Source organism: Brachyhypopomus gauderio, chromosome 8, assembly GCF_052324685.1.
Source record: "Brachyhypopomus gauderio isolate BG-103 chromosome 8, BGAUD_0.2, whole genome shotgun sequence".
Taxonomy (NCBI): domain Eukaryota; kingdom Metazoa; phylum Chordata; class Actinopteri; order Gymnotiformes; family Hypopomidae; genus Brachyhypopomus; species Brachyhypopomus gauderio.
This window is the reverse complement of record NC_135218.1, coordinates 21,768,479-21,783,484: the sequence shown is the minus strand read 5'-3', so window position 1 is coordinate 21,783,484 and position 15,006 is coordinate 21,768,479. Positions and strand designations below refer to the sequence as shown.

The 15,006-nt window shown below is 44.7% G+C and overlaps 2 protein-coding genes across 5 annotated transcripts; one reads left to right on the top strand and one right to left on the bottom strand.

Moving 5' to 3' along the window:
- The first annotated feature begins 1,299 nt into the window (after window positions 1–1,299).
- atad5b (ATPase family AAA domain containing 5b) lies at window positions 1,300–8,975 on the top strand. 4 transcript variants are annotated; one of them, XM_077015440.1, is made up of 15 exons: window positions 1,300–2,134; window positions 2,543–3,307; window positions 3,411–3,549; window positions 3,809–4,148; window positions 4,447–4,532; window positions 4,795–4,940; window positions 5,171–5,336; window positions 5,601–5,777; window positions 5,949–6,091; window positions 6,400–6,493; window positions 6,575–6,639; window positions 6,792–6,937; window positions 7,110–7,928; window positions 8,260–8,412; window positions 8,699–8,975. In XM_077015440.1, exons 2-15 carry the CDS (start codon window positions 2,621–2,623, stop codon window positions 8,823–8,825), a joined length of 3,288 nt encoding a protein of 1,095 aa, XP_076871555.1. In that variant the 5' UTR covers window positions 1,300–2,134; window positions 2,543–2,620; the 3' UTR covers window positions 8,826–8,975. The 4 variants fall into 4 exon arrangements, with proteins under 4 accessions (XP_076871555.1, XP_076871556.1, XP_076871553.1 ...); XM_077015438.1 differs by having other exon boundaries at window positions 1,302–2,134; window positions 6,752–6,937; window positions 7,105–7,928; XM_077015439.1 differs by having other exon boundaries at window positions 2,127–2,260; window positions 6,752–6,937; window positions 7,105–7,928.
- Window positions 8,976–9,313: 338 nt separating this feature from the next.
- tefm (transcription elongation factor, mitochondrial) lies at window positions 9,314–11,990 on the bottom strand. Its single transcript, XM_077015442.1, has 4 exons — window positions 11,878–11,990; window positions 11,251–11,711; window positions 10,977–11,126; window positions 9,314–10,876 (listed from the first exon to the last, which is right to left on the bottom strand). The coding sequence occupies exons 1-4, from the start codon at window positions 11,918–11,920 to the stop codon at window positions 10,451–10,453; spliced, it is 1,080 nt and encodes a 359-aa protein (XP_076871557.1). The 5' UTR covers window positions 11,921–11,990; the 3' UTR covers window positions 9,314–10,450.
- Between the last annotated feature and the right edge of the window lie 3,016 nt (window positions 11,991–15,006).

Below are 15,006 nucleotides of genomic sequence, written 5' to 3'. Positions count from 1 at the left end.
CTGCGTTTAATCGTGTCCTTTAGCCCTTCGGTTTTGTTGACCTCACGTTTTTTACTTTAGTGTTCCCGGTCTTCAGAGACCGGTCTGTTTTAACACACAAAAAAAATTTTCACCACCTTGCAAATATAGGCATAACGTGTGTGTGTCTGTAGGTGTGTGTGTAGGTGTGTCTGTGTGTGTGTGTGTGTGTCTGTGTGTGTCTGTGTGTGTAGGTGTGTGTGTAGGTGTGTGTGTGTGAGTGAGTGTGTGCGTGTCTGTGTGTGTTTAGGTGTGTGTGTGTGTGTGTGTGTGTGTAGGTGTGTGAGTGAGAGTGTGTGTGTGTGTCTGTGTGTGTGTCTGTGTGTGTGTGTGTGTGTGTGTGTGTGTGTGTGTGTGTGCACGCGCGCATGTGAATTCATGCACATGAGTGGCATGTCACACTCAGATCAGAGTGTGCCTTGCAAACATAGGCATAACATGTGTGTGTGTCTGTGTCTGTAGGTGTGTGTGTAGGTGTGTCTGTGTGTGTAGGTGTGTGTGTGTGTGAGTGAGTGAGTGTGTGTGTGTCTGTGTGTGTTTAGGTGTGTGTGTGTCTGTGTGTGTTTAGGTGTGTGTGTAGGTGTGTGAGTGAGTGTGTGTGTGTGAATTCATCACACTCAGATCAGAGTGTGCCTTGCAAACATAGGCATAACATGTGTGTGTGTCTGTGTCTGTAGGTGTGTGTGTGTCTGTGTGTGTAGGTGTGTGTGTGTGTGTGTGTGTGTGTGTGTGTGAATTCATCACACTCAGATCAGAGTGTGCCTTGCAAACATAGGCATAACGTGTGTGTGTCTGTGTCTGTAGGTGTGTGTGTATGTGTGTCTGTGTGTGTGTCTGTGTGTGTAGGTGTGTGTGTGTGTGAATTCATGCACATGAGTGGCATCTCACACTCAGATCATGTGTTGTGAAAAGCGCTATACAAATAAACTTTGATTGATTGAGATCAGAGGGGCCTTGCAAACATAGGCATAACATGTGTGTGTGTGTCTGTGTGTGTAGGTGTGTGTGTATGTGTGTGTGTAGGTGTGTGTGAGTGAGCGAGTGTCTGTGTGTATAGGTGTGTGTGTGTGTCTGTGTGTGTTTAGGTGTGTGTGTGTAGGTGTGTGTGTGTGTGTGTTTAGGTGTCTGTATAGGTGTGCGTGTGTGTGTGTGAGAGAGCGAGTGTGTGTGTGTGTGTGTGTAGGTGTGTGTCTGTGGGTGTGTGTGTGTGTGTGTGTCTGTGTGTGTCTGTGTGTGTAGGTGTGTGTCTGTGTGTGTAGGTGTGTGTGTGAGTGTGTGTGTGAGTGTGTATGGGGATGTTTTCTGTCTCATAGATGAATATATTCTGAATACCCATTCACTTCCTGTGATGGTCACGCTTGACCGGCAACAACACAGATGTAAAACATTGGTTTAAAACACTCAAAATTCAATGAAAAAGATGATCATCACTTTTATATGTTCCAGTGCAGTGTGGAGGATGGCATAAGGCCTTGCAGCAATCAGATGTAAAACACAATATTTATGAGTGGTTTAAGTTGTAAATCGGTCAGATTTGACCCGAACACGACAGGAGGGTTAGATGATGATATTGTACTTTTCAATACTAGGGCTAATTTCCCCAGTGAATAACGGATTAACGACAACTGCCCCCAGTAAATTGTGTAAATTAACGGTCTCATTTTAACAGTTTGACTTCTGTGACTCATTTGGGCTCGAGACCCGCCAGCTATGCCGGGTAATACAACACGTCACTGTAAAGCAGGGCTCTGATTGGCCGTCGCGTTGCGAGACTGTGGCGCCAAATATCGTGATTTCCCTCGGCAACAGGAAGGTGTGGAAACGTCAGAGTAATGTTTGATGGGCTCACCGAGCAGTGATTACAAACACAAATGTAGGATTCATTTAACCCAGAGAGGCTAGATTTATAACGGTACTGTTAAGTTACGAAACACTTGAAACGAACTTTTGATAAAGACAAAGCTAGATTAACTGGGTTGTTGTGTCCGTCTTTGACGAGTCTCGAGGTGTTAAACGGAGATATATAGGCCCGCGTCACGGTACAAATGGATATTGTGGCCGCCGTTTACATCCTGTGTGTCCACGTGTTTCAGTCGGAGCCACAGCCGGATCATCGGTACGTTCATAACGAGATCCGCATTCCGTCATCGCCCTTTTAACGACTGTTGCTGCTGAAATTGTTCATTTACACAAGGCCCAGCGGTTTTTCCAAACATTCCTTCACGTCTCCGACTTTTAATTAGTAAGTTTAAAAAAATGTAGAGCGTTTTAATTAATAGACTAAAACCAAGGTCGTAATATGTTTAATTATTCTGCACCATTCGTTTGAAATTACCTGTTGGATTAAGAAAATTGTTTTTATTTGAACGTCATTATACAAACTATTAATGGTTTAGTGATGACATTTATTTCTGTAATGTGACCTAATATTAAAATTCAAAGCATTAAAGATAAATAAGTGCCTATTGTTGGATTTGTAAAAGTTAAAACTAAGTATTGATTTAACTTTTATTTTTTGCAACAGGTGCTGTGCATAGCTTGGTGCAATCAGAGTAATTATGCTGGCACAGTTAATGAGATCTTCCCTAAAACATATTTGAAAATGGCCATGAATAAGGCAGAATCACTCTCCCCCAAGAGTGCTCACATCACACAAGGGTTCACTGGTGCAGACAAGAGACCGACAGGTGAGACGGTCCTAGAGAAGAGCGGATCGGTTCAGCTGAAAGTCAACAGACTGAAACGAACAAAGGGGTCTAGACGGTCCAGTGGTTCCCAGGGCTGCGGAAATTCTTCAGTCATAACCAAGAAGACCGACACCTACAGTTCTTCTGATGTGATCTGCATTAGCTGTGAAGAAGCTGGTTCAGAATCCGCAATTAATGATGTAAAGCGTTCATCCAGTAGGAGCACCAAGAACATGAGTTCTCTAACGAAGGACTGTCTAAGCTCCTCTCCAAAGCTCGATACTTTACCCTTGAGGAGACCTCTAAAACAAAGTACGCTTAAAATGAACACCAGGACATTGCGCTCTCCTCATCTGCAGCTGTCCGTCCATGAAAGCACAAACGGTTCCCAGTGTCTGCCTATTGGTGACTCCGTGGCTTCAGACATAATTGATCTTTGCGGAGATGAGAGTTTGTCTGAATGTGGGTCTGAGCAGGTTAACGTGATTACCCGCGTTAACGAACAGGGAGGCCAAGGTAGGAGTGACCCACCAAAAGCGGCCATGACGGGAAATATCAGGACCATCAGAATATCGCCAACCACCTCGGGAAACCACACAGAAGTAAGTACAGAATGGTTTTGATGTCGCACATGAGGGTTGTTGCATGCGGTGTGTCCATCGGTTGGATTCCTTTGCTATTGTTATCCTGTTCTCTTGTGCTCAGAGGACGGGGAGGAGAGCGATCTTCTCGGAGCAGATCCGTGAGGAGCTGTTGGGGCAGATCCAGGCTCAGAACCGCTTCTTCCCAGCACGCCGGGTTTACTCTCTACTGCTGAACCGACAGAATGGTTTTGAAACGGAAGGTGCTGGTCGCCGTGAGAGAGCAGAGCAAGTCATGACAAACTTATTAGCTTGTATGCTTAATTGTCTCTACAGGGGATCCCTTTCTGCTATGTGGAGATGCGTTCCTTCCTGCAAAGTTTGGTTCAAACCATAATTAGGAGAAGTCCTTATTAACATCTGGATGAAGAGCTTTTTTGGGGATGGAGATTCTGGCTTGAGCTGAAGGTCCAGGAGGAGTTTGTGACCATTTGTCTGTGTTCTGTGTCTACTCTCTTACAGGGATAACTAATCACGCACTTGACTCCAGCACTCTGGGCCACTCAGCCCCTGGGAAGAGGAAACAGGAAGTGCAGAGTCACAGTGATGGAGGCCCTCCCAAACGGCGGCAGCTGGACCATGACGCTGTAGACGCGTCAGGAAATCCCAGCAGTCCTCGTAAGAGCAGGCTGAGCATGAGCTGGCGGAAGAAGCAGCCGGCAGTGTCGTCCGACGCCTCCGAGACGCCTCCGCTGCCGGTTTCTGAGAGGCAGGAAGACGAGGGGCTCTGGACAGAGAAATACCAGCCCTGCCACTCCAGTGAGGTCATGGGCAATTCAGCCTCGGTGAGGAAGCTTCACGGGTGAGTGGGTCAGATATTTTTGTCACCTGATTTATTATGTTAGCTTGTCGATGGCTCTCACTCGAATGAACTGATCACAGTGAGCCAACTCACTCATGATGGCAAACATTTCCAAAAGACAAAAATCACTGTTTATTACCATCTCTTGCTGTTAACAGAAATACATATACAAAATGTTAATATAAATCTGCTCTTAATCCTCTGAAAAATGATTTTCAGAAAGAAATAGATGTATAGGCACATTTAATAATTCATAATGTTAAATGTTAATGACATTCTGCAACATCTTGTTTTTCAGCTGGTTGAAGGAATGGAGGATTAGAGCAGATGTGGAGGAGAGGAGGAAAAGACAAGAGGATCGCAGGATGAAGGCAGAGAGCAGCGGTAACACACACACACACACACACACACACATACATACATACATACATACATACACGATCCTGGCCAAGCCAGCCAAGTACTGCACCAGTAGTAGTTCCCACCATTCTAATTGCCAATACAACCTGAGCCTGGTGTGCAGCACCCCAGTCCTATGTCATCTGGGAGCATTGAACAGAAATTCAAATGGCGGGAGGCATATTAAAAGCGTCCTGATAGCGGCTGGTGCTGGATTCTCCTTGAGCGGAGTGTGTTCCCTGCGCAGAGTCGTGGGACTGTGGCGATTTCGAGGGGGAGCGGAAGTGCGCAGTGAGCAGCGGACCGTTGCGTAGCGCGGCGCTGATCCAGGGCCCCATCGGAGTGGGCAAGACCGCCGCTGTCTACGCCTGTGCCCGGGAGCTGGGCTTCAAGGTGTACTGCCGTCACGCTGCTGTTGCACCCAGCATCACCGCTCATTCATTATCTAATGAATTATTGTCATTAGTGATGTCATTTGTGCACAGGTTGCTGTTGGTTTGTTATACAATAAAATGCATTTAGACTCGTATATCAACAAACTCTGTTGTTTGATCCATGGCTTGATCTTGGTCTTTCCCTCCCTCTCCCTCTCTGCCCCTGGGTCTCTCTCTGGGGAGCGGCAGGTGTTTGAGGTGAACAGCTCCTCCCTGCGCAGTGGCCGGCTTATTCTCTCTCAGCTGAGTGAAGCTACGCAGTCTCACCAGGTGGGGGCGCAGCAGAACGCCAACCTACCACCTCCCATCAGGACAAGCCACGCCCCCGGTACAGACAAACCACCCGCAACGTCTCGTGAGTTCCTCATTTGCAGCCTGAGCTACACCACAACACCTGACATCGAGCACAAATACCTTACAACTTAATAAATGCAATTAATCTGTCTAATATCAAACGGATAAGAATGGTTACAGATAATCATGAGGAAAGCTTTGCTAGTCAAATTGGTTCATATTTTGATAATGAGCTGATGCTTATTTAGCACTGTGCTAGCACACATCATATCTTTATTAAAAAGTAAGGCAAAACAAACACTTTCACTGCATATTGCTCAATAAGTTTCAGGACAGGAACCTTCTGAAAAAGTGATGGCCGCCTCCAGTAAACCTCACGTACGCTCACGTATGGTTTCCAGGAAGAGACGTGCTGTTGCACTGCATGGAACTCTGACCCGTTTCTTTAAGATCACTGGCACGTCTGTGAAGAAAAGCACAGATCACCCCCAAAACGCACAAGGTATGTCAACAACAGCAAATAAACATCTGACATTTAAGACCCAAATGCTATTTTAGAGTAGACTTCGCCAGCAATGAAGAGTTTGTTGAAGGTAATTGGCCAGCAGTAGGCTTGTGTAGACATCAGTGTGTGGGGTTTTGACCTCACTATCGCAGATTCTTCCCTCCTCAGGACCTGATGCAGTTGAACCTGACCTGCTTCCTCCATCTCCTGCTGAGGACACCAGCGTTACAGAACTGGAGTTGCTCTCTGAAGACACTGTGGTAGATAGAAAGAATACGAGACTTCCCCTATCTCTCATCCTGTTTGAGGAGGTGAATAACAATATATATAAATAACACACACATGTATATGGACAATCCCCCCCCCCATTAGAAATAGGCTCGTATTTAAATATTGACTATATTTTAAAAAGGCTTTCTGTATACAGCCCAAATAACAAAAGCAAATCAGTGGAATGTGGACACTCCATCAGTGTTGAATATTAACCTCTGGTATTGGAATACTAATTCTGGTGCTGAATACTGGTGTTTATTTTGAGTAAATACCTGAATTACATTATACAATGTAATAAATATTCTACGCTGTGTGATTGCTCAGTATTGATCGATGATGTCACCAGGTTGATGTCATCTTTGATGTTGACATTGGATTTCTCACAGCGATAAAGACCCTAATGATCACCACCAAGAGACCCGTAATTCTGACCACCAGTGGTGAGCTCTGCTTTCCTGTTGATCTGTTCTGAGTCAAGAAACAATCCCATAAAACCATAACTGTGCCGTTTTGTTTCACAGATCCCTTATTTAGTCAGACCTTTCATGGTCGTTTGGAGGAGATCCATTTTGAAAGTCCTCACATGGTAAGCGTGGTACGTGGTCAAACTGAACTGTGCAGATTCTGCAGAGCTGCCATTGTGTGGAGCATAAACAAACCCCTTTAACTATAGCAAAGCATGTTTGCACATCGATAAGGAGAGCATTGGAAGCTACCTGCAGTGCCTTTGCCTGGTAGAGAACGTGCGGCCAGACCCACAGAGCATCAACTTCCTGCTGGCTGAGAATAGAGGCGACATCAGGCGGTGTATCTTGGAGCTGGAGCTCTGGGCACGCAGTGGAGGAGGCTGCACTCCCCTCCAGCTCCACAAGAGGGCGCTGTCGGTGAGTCTGCACTCATTACTCTTAAAACGTTTGCATTCGACACATTAGTTTACAGTTAATTAGTGAACATGCGTAAATGCATTTTGTAAAGTTCTTTGAGTTTAGTTTTTCTAGTATGTGAAGCAGGAACTAATTCAAGTGTTTTCCATATGATTGGACTGTTCTAGTGTAGCACCTGGTCCGAGTTGCAGAGCAGGGGCTGTCTGGAGGTGCTGGTGGATGGTTGGCGAACGGGTCGGAGCCTGTTCCGCTCACACCTGGCGGTTCTGTTGGCGCAGCTCCCCAAAGCTTCTCGCTATGCAGACCGAAGCACAGCCAAGACGGTTGGACCCACACTTCCGAAAACACTGGGAAAAGGCGCCGTCACACCCAACTTGGCAAATACTGAGCAAAGACCAAGAAAGCTTTCTAGACTGAAACTGAAAAAACACAAGTCTGCTGGAGCAGACCATGAAATCACACACAACCCATGTTCAGAATGTCCCGCTCTCTCGACGGACAGATTAAACCAATTGCCACCTCCAAACGAACAGACTAACCAGTCTTCTGGTGAGACAGCAGATGTCTCCATTGAAGAAAGGTTGTCCAAGCTTGTGTCTTGCAGCATGGACTCGTTGGCACGGTTTTTGGAAGCCGTGTCTTTCCTCGACGTGTGTCTTCACAGGCAGGTGTCTCGGGCGGAGGGTTGCACCATGCCTGCTTCTCCAGGCCGCATGGGTGCCAACATGGCCGACGGCGTACTGGATGAGCCGAGGGAGGAGGTGGTGAGCCCTCTCGACTTGGAGAGTTCTTACGAGCTCCTGGCCATGGTGGAGGGCCTGGGCTTCCTCCAGTGCAGAGCAGAGGTGTTCAAGACGAGAAGAGCTCTGAAACTAATAGAAGGAAGGGGAAGGGAGCCGTGGCAGACACCGCCGTCAGCGTCTCCATCGGCCTTGAGGACACCTGGTCAAAGTGACGAAGGCTTCTGCCTCCCTGAACCCTGTGAACCCAGGTGTGTGTGTGTGTGTGTGTGTTGCATGTGCTTACTGATTCTACTTGTTTGTGTTGGATTCTTGCATTCAATTCAGAGCCATTGGTGTGTAGTTCATTCACTTCTTTCCAAGTGGAATCAACCTTGTACTAGACACACCATATTTATTTCATGAAGATGAAGAAGCCCTGTGTTCAAAATATGTTTGTAGATATTTCAGGAGAAGAGCTGGTGTATCAGTGTAAGCGTATTGCTCCACTGTGAGCCTAATTGTAGTACATGGTTAGGAGACTGTTGTTTAGATCGTTTGGATTCTGCCCATTAGTGGACCTGTTTCGTCTTGTTCTCCCAGTCTCGTCCTGAAGAGCCAAGACGTCCTAAGCAAAGTGCTCTCCAGTAAAGCGTTCTGCTGCCATGGCAACAAAAAGGCTGTTGTCCTGGACTACCTGCCCGCCCTCCGCTCCATATGCAGACTGGAAAGAGTGAAGCAGCAGAGCAAACGCAGGTGGAGCTTTACTACACCACACCAACACCACTGGGCGCAACACTACGCTAGCCTGGACGGGCTAGTGACCAGACTGGGCCTGTCCAGGAAACACACAGCACGCCCAATCAGTGCTGGACCTGCAGGGATGATAACGGCCAATGAGCAGAGTCATCTAGATTAGGGCAGGAAACATTAAACTGCTGAACTGTGCAGCTCTGCAGATCTTTTGACTGCCTTTTTTTGTCTTTCTTTCCGTGTCCTTCGGTCAGAGTATTTACGTGCCCAATGCATTTGTCATTTACAGGTCGTCCCGTTACCTCAAAGATATCCGTCTGGCTCTTTCCAGGAGCACGGTGCAGCTGCTAGCCTCAGACGTGTCCCCGCAGCCACGCGGGGACGTCCTTGCTGGGGATGTCATGGCTTCCTGCTAGATCTGCAGAACCTGATGAAATTTACACTGACCTGCACACTGAGCAATGCTGTCACAACACCTTAATGTGTACTTTATAGATGTTATTTATGTTACTTTGGGTTAGCTTTGAATAAACCTGTGTGTAAATAAACTGTTGTACTTCCCCTTATACATTTCTTCAGTGTACGCATTTGTTTCTGGAACATAACCACACAGACATTGTTCAACCTCTTGGTTCTCAGGACCTTGTTGACATGGACATAAACTAAATGAACTCTAAAAGTGTGGTTGTGGATGAACCGCTGTAGTTTGACTAGGTGAAGATTTCAAAACGGATTCTTTTTGCAGTACAGATCCCAGATATGGACTGAAGGTGTGAATGGTGTTTTGAAATGGTAATAATAACATATTGCTTAAATTTTTTATAAAATGAGAGAATTTGCTTTTCCACCCCCTAACTTGTAACCAACAGCATGAGGAAAATATCAAAATGCTCTGATAAACTACTTGAATGCTGTTAGAATACAATATTTTATGCAAACAATATGCAATGTTCATAAATATGCATGGTGAAACCAGCCCTGGACTTATTGTTAACCTCAAGCAGTGATTCAATGGAGGAGGGTACGGCTCGAGAAAAGAGACCACCTCCCCGTGGCTGCGTGTGCGTGGCTGCCTGGCCATGGCACAAACGCGTTCCTGATCTCGCGCATGCTCGTTCGTGTGCAAAACGATGGCCGACGCCAGCGTTTAGTGTAAGTTAAAATACCTCGTTTTTGTAGACAAACGAATCTTACATTCTAGTCTTGTATTGGCAGTGTATATGTTCATAAAGTTACTTTATGGAGAAGAAAACATTTAAGAATAGCCTGTTAAGTTCTCTGCATTGTAAACTTCGCATGGGAACAATGAACAATGCTTGACAAATCGGGAATACCAATCAACTGTAAATTGAACAGTGTTTAAAGAGGGGACGCCATGCGGCTTTTGCAAAAATAAAGTTCTAAATGGAAATATTTTGTTTGTGTGTTTTCATGTATTTCTACCTGAATTTTATCTGCAAAACATTAAGTTTAATGTGCATTGAAGTTTTCAAATCCTTTGCAAACATCCTTATAATGCCATATGGGATGTTTCGTAAATACAAAGAGTGAAGGTATAACTAGTATATGTAGTTATTTATGTAGAAACGGTAAATTTGCATTTATTACTTTTATTTAGAAATTCCTATCACGCGAGACTATAACGGAACTTCACCAGCGCGGTGCAGCCAGGATGAGAGAGCCATGGTGAGAGAGTCTCCCAGTCTCGCGCCGTATACTCTTGATTCAATGTCTTCTCCCCAGTCAATGATCCGAGAAGGTTCGTTTGCCTATTACAACCTTCTGCAATATCAGAACTGCAAAGACCCACACTAAAATAATTGTTCACCGTTGGGCACTTTTCTGGAAAGCAGAGGTGTGTTGAACTGTCCATCTTTATTGCAGAAGAGCAGCATCGGGTCGCAAGGCAGCCCAGACTGAGAACGTTAACGTACAGACTCCGCCAAGTTTCGGCGACCTGCTGTCATTCTGAGAAAGGCATCCGCGGCAGGTACGAAACTACCGACACCCCCCCCCCCCCCCCCGTGTGTCGAGCCGTCAGTCACTCCGCGAGCAGCTCGTAGAACGCCACCGCCTGCAGCAGCGCGTCACCAAGCTCCTCCCCTTTGCTCCAGCTGTTCAGGCGGAAGGCGTCGCGGTATCGCAGCAGCAGCTCCCTGGGCACGCTCACGCGCGGCACCTGTTTCGTCACCGCCTCCGTCATCAGCTGCCGCACCACGCGCGCGCCGCTCGTGCGCCTCTCGCCCACTATCAGGTCGAAGTGGCGGCCCACGGCCACGCGCATCATGTTGAGCACGTTGGGCGGAGCTCCCGCTTCGCGCCGCTGGCCGAGCAGGGCGAACAGCATGGCCTCCACGGTCCGCAGGTGCGCCATGACTGGGAACAGCGCCGTGTTCTGCACGGACACGCCCGGCTTCTCCACCACGTAGAAATCGGCAGCAGGGAGATGCGAGACCACAGCGGAGACCTGGGGGCAGAAATGGAGAACAAGAAGAAAAACAAATAAGAAAGCTCTTATAATATCCAGTGTGATTGTATGATGAAAGCCAAATAAAAGGAGATCTTACATCATTCAGATAACTGGATGCCATGTAGGTCTCTTTCATAAAGCTGCTGCACTCTTCCTGTTGCCAGTCTAAGACTCTCATCGCCCGATCCAGGTGTGTCCACGCTATTTTTTGTGTGCCACATACAATAGATACTATAGAACTAGCCTCCTGGAAAATATATTCAAAGAGAACAACAGTGGTCAGTATGGCCGTTTAAGTAAGAAAGTCGACCGCCTACACGTGTTCTGTTACTTTATCGATGTATTCAATCTTCTCGTATTCACTTTTTTACCTCTAATTGCGTCTTGTACACTTCTGGCCTGATGAACTTGGCAAGCTGAGTCTTCCCCTTCCTCTTGGTTTTTACACCCGGGTTGATGATGGCATTAAACACGATGACTGCGCTCTTGTGTTTCAATAACGGGACGTTCAGGACACTCTCCAGATCTTTAAACGGCCCGTTTCTGCTCCTGTAGTCTATTATGTTGACCGATTTTCGACCTCTTAGCAGCTTGACTGCGGCCAGTTCAGACTCCGACGCCGTGTTCAGTAGCTGCAGAATAACGGCACGTTGCTCTCGGGTGTAAAGAGAGTCCAGTTTGGTCTCGTCTTGGCACAGCGGAGACGAGTCCACGTTTAACGGGTCAAAGCCCACTGCTGGGATCCGAGCCCCCCAGCAGCATGTGCAGTGGAGGAACCGGACCTCGAACTGGGTCAGAGGACGTGGAGGACGAGAGAAGAGCCCATAGTGTCCTGCACAGCGCAAACAGAATAAAGCGACTATCAACAAGTAGATAGTTCAGCTAATGGATATCTGGGTTAATGTAACGTTAGGCTGCCAGCGAATACCGACATTATAATCTTTCAAACACGTGTCAGTGAATAACTTACGATTTTACGTAATACAGAGTGGCGTTACCTTTTCGGACAACAAATGACAGAAGACGGTTAACCGCCCACATCTTCTATCACTGATCGCCGTGGTTTGCCCTCGATTGTGTAATAATTACTGTCCGACTGGAAATCGTCGCCTACATTTTATCTGTTCCGGACGATACACGTTCCGTCGCATTCTTAAGATCTTAAATTGCAACGATAGTTTCAGTTTCGATTCTGAAACAGTCACTACAATATTGGACACAAAGATAGCAAAACGTAAAATTAATAATTAAATTAGTAAAATTAGTAGCAAGTTATCTCATTATCTCATGGTCATAAATTGTGGGACAGATTTAACGCGGATTGATCACGATGTTAAGTACGGCACAGGGATACTAACAAATGTGATCCTCAAGCATCCTTCAGAATATTTCAGCGTAATATATCCAAAACCTTACTGTAATATATAGTAGTATATAACTATGATGAATGTCTCTAAGACAACTGAACGACAACCGGCTTTTAATATGAATCGTATGGAACAGCGGAATGTGGTAGAGAGCTACAGTCCCAAAATCAGTCTCAGTAATCACCAATCTGATTTTTTAAACAGCTGGGAGTCCACAAGAGGAAGAATCCAAGCACTAGGAGTAAGGGTGAGAGGAAGGTTTAGCTCAGTTGTTTGTATGTTTGTTTGTTTGTTTGTCTGTTTATTAGAGAAATCCAGCATAATGTCCAGATGGCGTTACGTTTTGTCACACCAATAAAGAAAGAGTTATAAGAGATAATATCTTGCAAAAAAATAATAAAAAATACAAATCACGATCGTCTGAGGAATGTAAAAGTACTCTATCTGCTGTATAGATTTTTGTAGCCAGTAAAATTACTTTTCAGTTTTTTCTCTGAAAGTTAGATTGGATTCAGTTTTTTTTGTTTGTTTTATAAGGAATATCGGACTGTAGTGTATACAGTATGTGACAAGGTGGCAGATTTATTTCCGGCATAAATAATTAGTGTAAGACTACAATGAAGACCATGATGACAAATGCTTAGATAAAGGTGCAATATGTAAACAATGAAAAACAAAAAGGCCAAAAGCTGATCCCTGGTGATTCCTTGCAAAACAAATTGAAAACCAACGGAAATCTAGTTGTAATCCCTGAGATAGGAGAGAAGTGGCAGTAATATCAATAGCAGGCAGACTGGAAATGTGTGTGTCATTGTTTATGGTATCAAATGCACTGCTTAAATCTAACAGGAGAAAAAGCAGCCAGAATCAGCAAGGAGGAAGCGTAACCATGAGGGGATGTTCTCAATATTGCATGAGAATCCAGACTGGAAAGTTTGTTATGGGATAAAAAAAAAAAGATTGCAGTTGAGAATCTACAAGCCAACCCCACAGTTTGGCTCTGAAGTTGTGGTTTGATATTTGTCTGTCCTGCTTCAGAATGGTAGTTCCAGAATGATATCAAGATAATATAAGCACAGTAAGGACAAATAAGCACAGTAAGGACAGGATCAGAATCAAATGATGTATTAATAATAAGAACAGAGATCACTGAGAAGCACTTCTTAAGACGCGAGGGAATAACCAAGCAGTCAGGTGGATTTATATTTAGTTGATAAATCAGAGGGGAGACGTTGCTAAATGGAAGAGATGACATGCCAAGTTTGGTTTATCATTATTGCAATGCAACAGATTTTTAAATTATTTCTTTTGATTTCTGAACTCAAGATTGGACATCTTGAAGTTAGAAATCAAAAAGATAGAGGCATTCCTACCTGGGCTAGATTACAACACCAAGTAGTCCATGTATGGTCCATGATGTATGGGAAAAAATGTTTATACAATTGTACATATCTTATGTATATTATATATAGGATGGTTCCTGCTTTAAAAGAGATGATAACACTCAAGAGACATTATCAGAGGAGATTTTAAGTTCCTCACTGAGAGAGCCGTGTACTGATAGCAGCTTATACTGTGTATCAGCCGTGTACTGATAGCAGCAATGAGGTCTCAGATAGAGGAGGTATGTTAATATTTGCTAGACCTTCTTATTTTCTCATACTTTCCCCAAAAACCTTTATTAAAAGCACAAAAAGACACCATCACTTCCTTAAACTGGTCAAATGTTATTGTGCAAGAAAATGTGATTTGATCTTTTGCAGTCTGAAAATGTCTTGAGCTCCTGAAGATGCTCCTGAAGGTTGTAGACTCTGCTGCTTGACACCTAGTGACAGTTTCAAGTAATTCTCGCGTTGAATATATACAGAAGACAAAACAGCAAGCATCACATTTGGCCAGTAGGGCCCATTTTTATAAATAGTTATGATTACATATTTTATTTCTATGTCTAGTGAAGTTTGATACAAAAAAATTATCTGATTTTTTTGGAATCAGATAAATATATGTGCATGACCAGAACTCTTCTCACAGTGTAGGGTATGTTATATATCAGATAAATACATGTGCATGACCAGAACTCGTGCATTTTTCTGCTGGGCTACAGAAGGGTGCTAAGACTAGAGCTTAAGGAGCCAGTGCTCGTCTGCACCAGTGGAAACTGCCGTGTACAGACTTGGATGAATTTTAAATGAAGGCCCAGGAGGTCTGCCAGTAAGCAGAGATGTATCGTCTTCATAAATATACATAACCAAAGGAGCTGGGAGGAGAATCTTGATTAAAGGGTTTAAAGAGGACGTGCCCATACCACAAATAATATACATGACACACCCATACTGACCACAGGCTGTCGCTATACTAGTGGGCAGTAATTGTTTGAAAACAGGAAAATTGCTGATGTATGATGACTCCGTAATAACTTGTAATGTGATATCCGTTAATCTAAAACGTGTTTGATGGAAAGGCAAGATGATATTGGTTCAATATGAGAATGACTTGAAATTGTCACATGCCTTTCAAAGCCTTTGAAGTCACCTGAGCATGTTCTAAATAGTGAAGAACAATATACATAGAATAATAAAGGATAATAGATATTGAACAATAGACACTGAAAGGAGTGAAACCTGGAAAGGAGGGTGTTTTCACCGGTGGTCTGTTTCTATTTTCAATTGAAAGGATTCTTGAGACATTAATATATAACAAGAACAAAAAACATATACATATATGTAGAACTCCTGTAGTGCCTGTTCTAGTGTGGTGAGG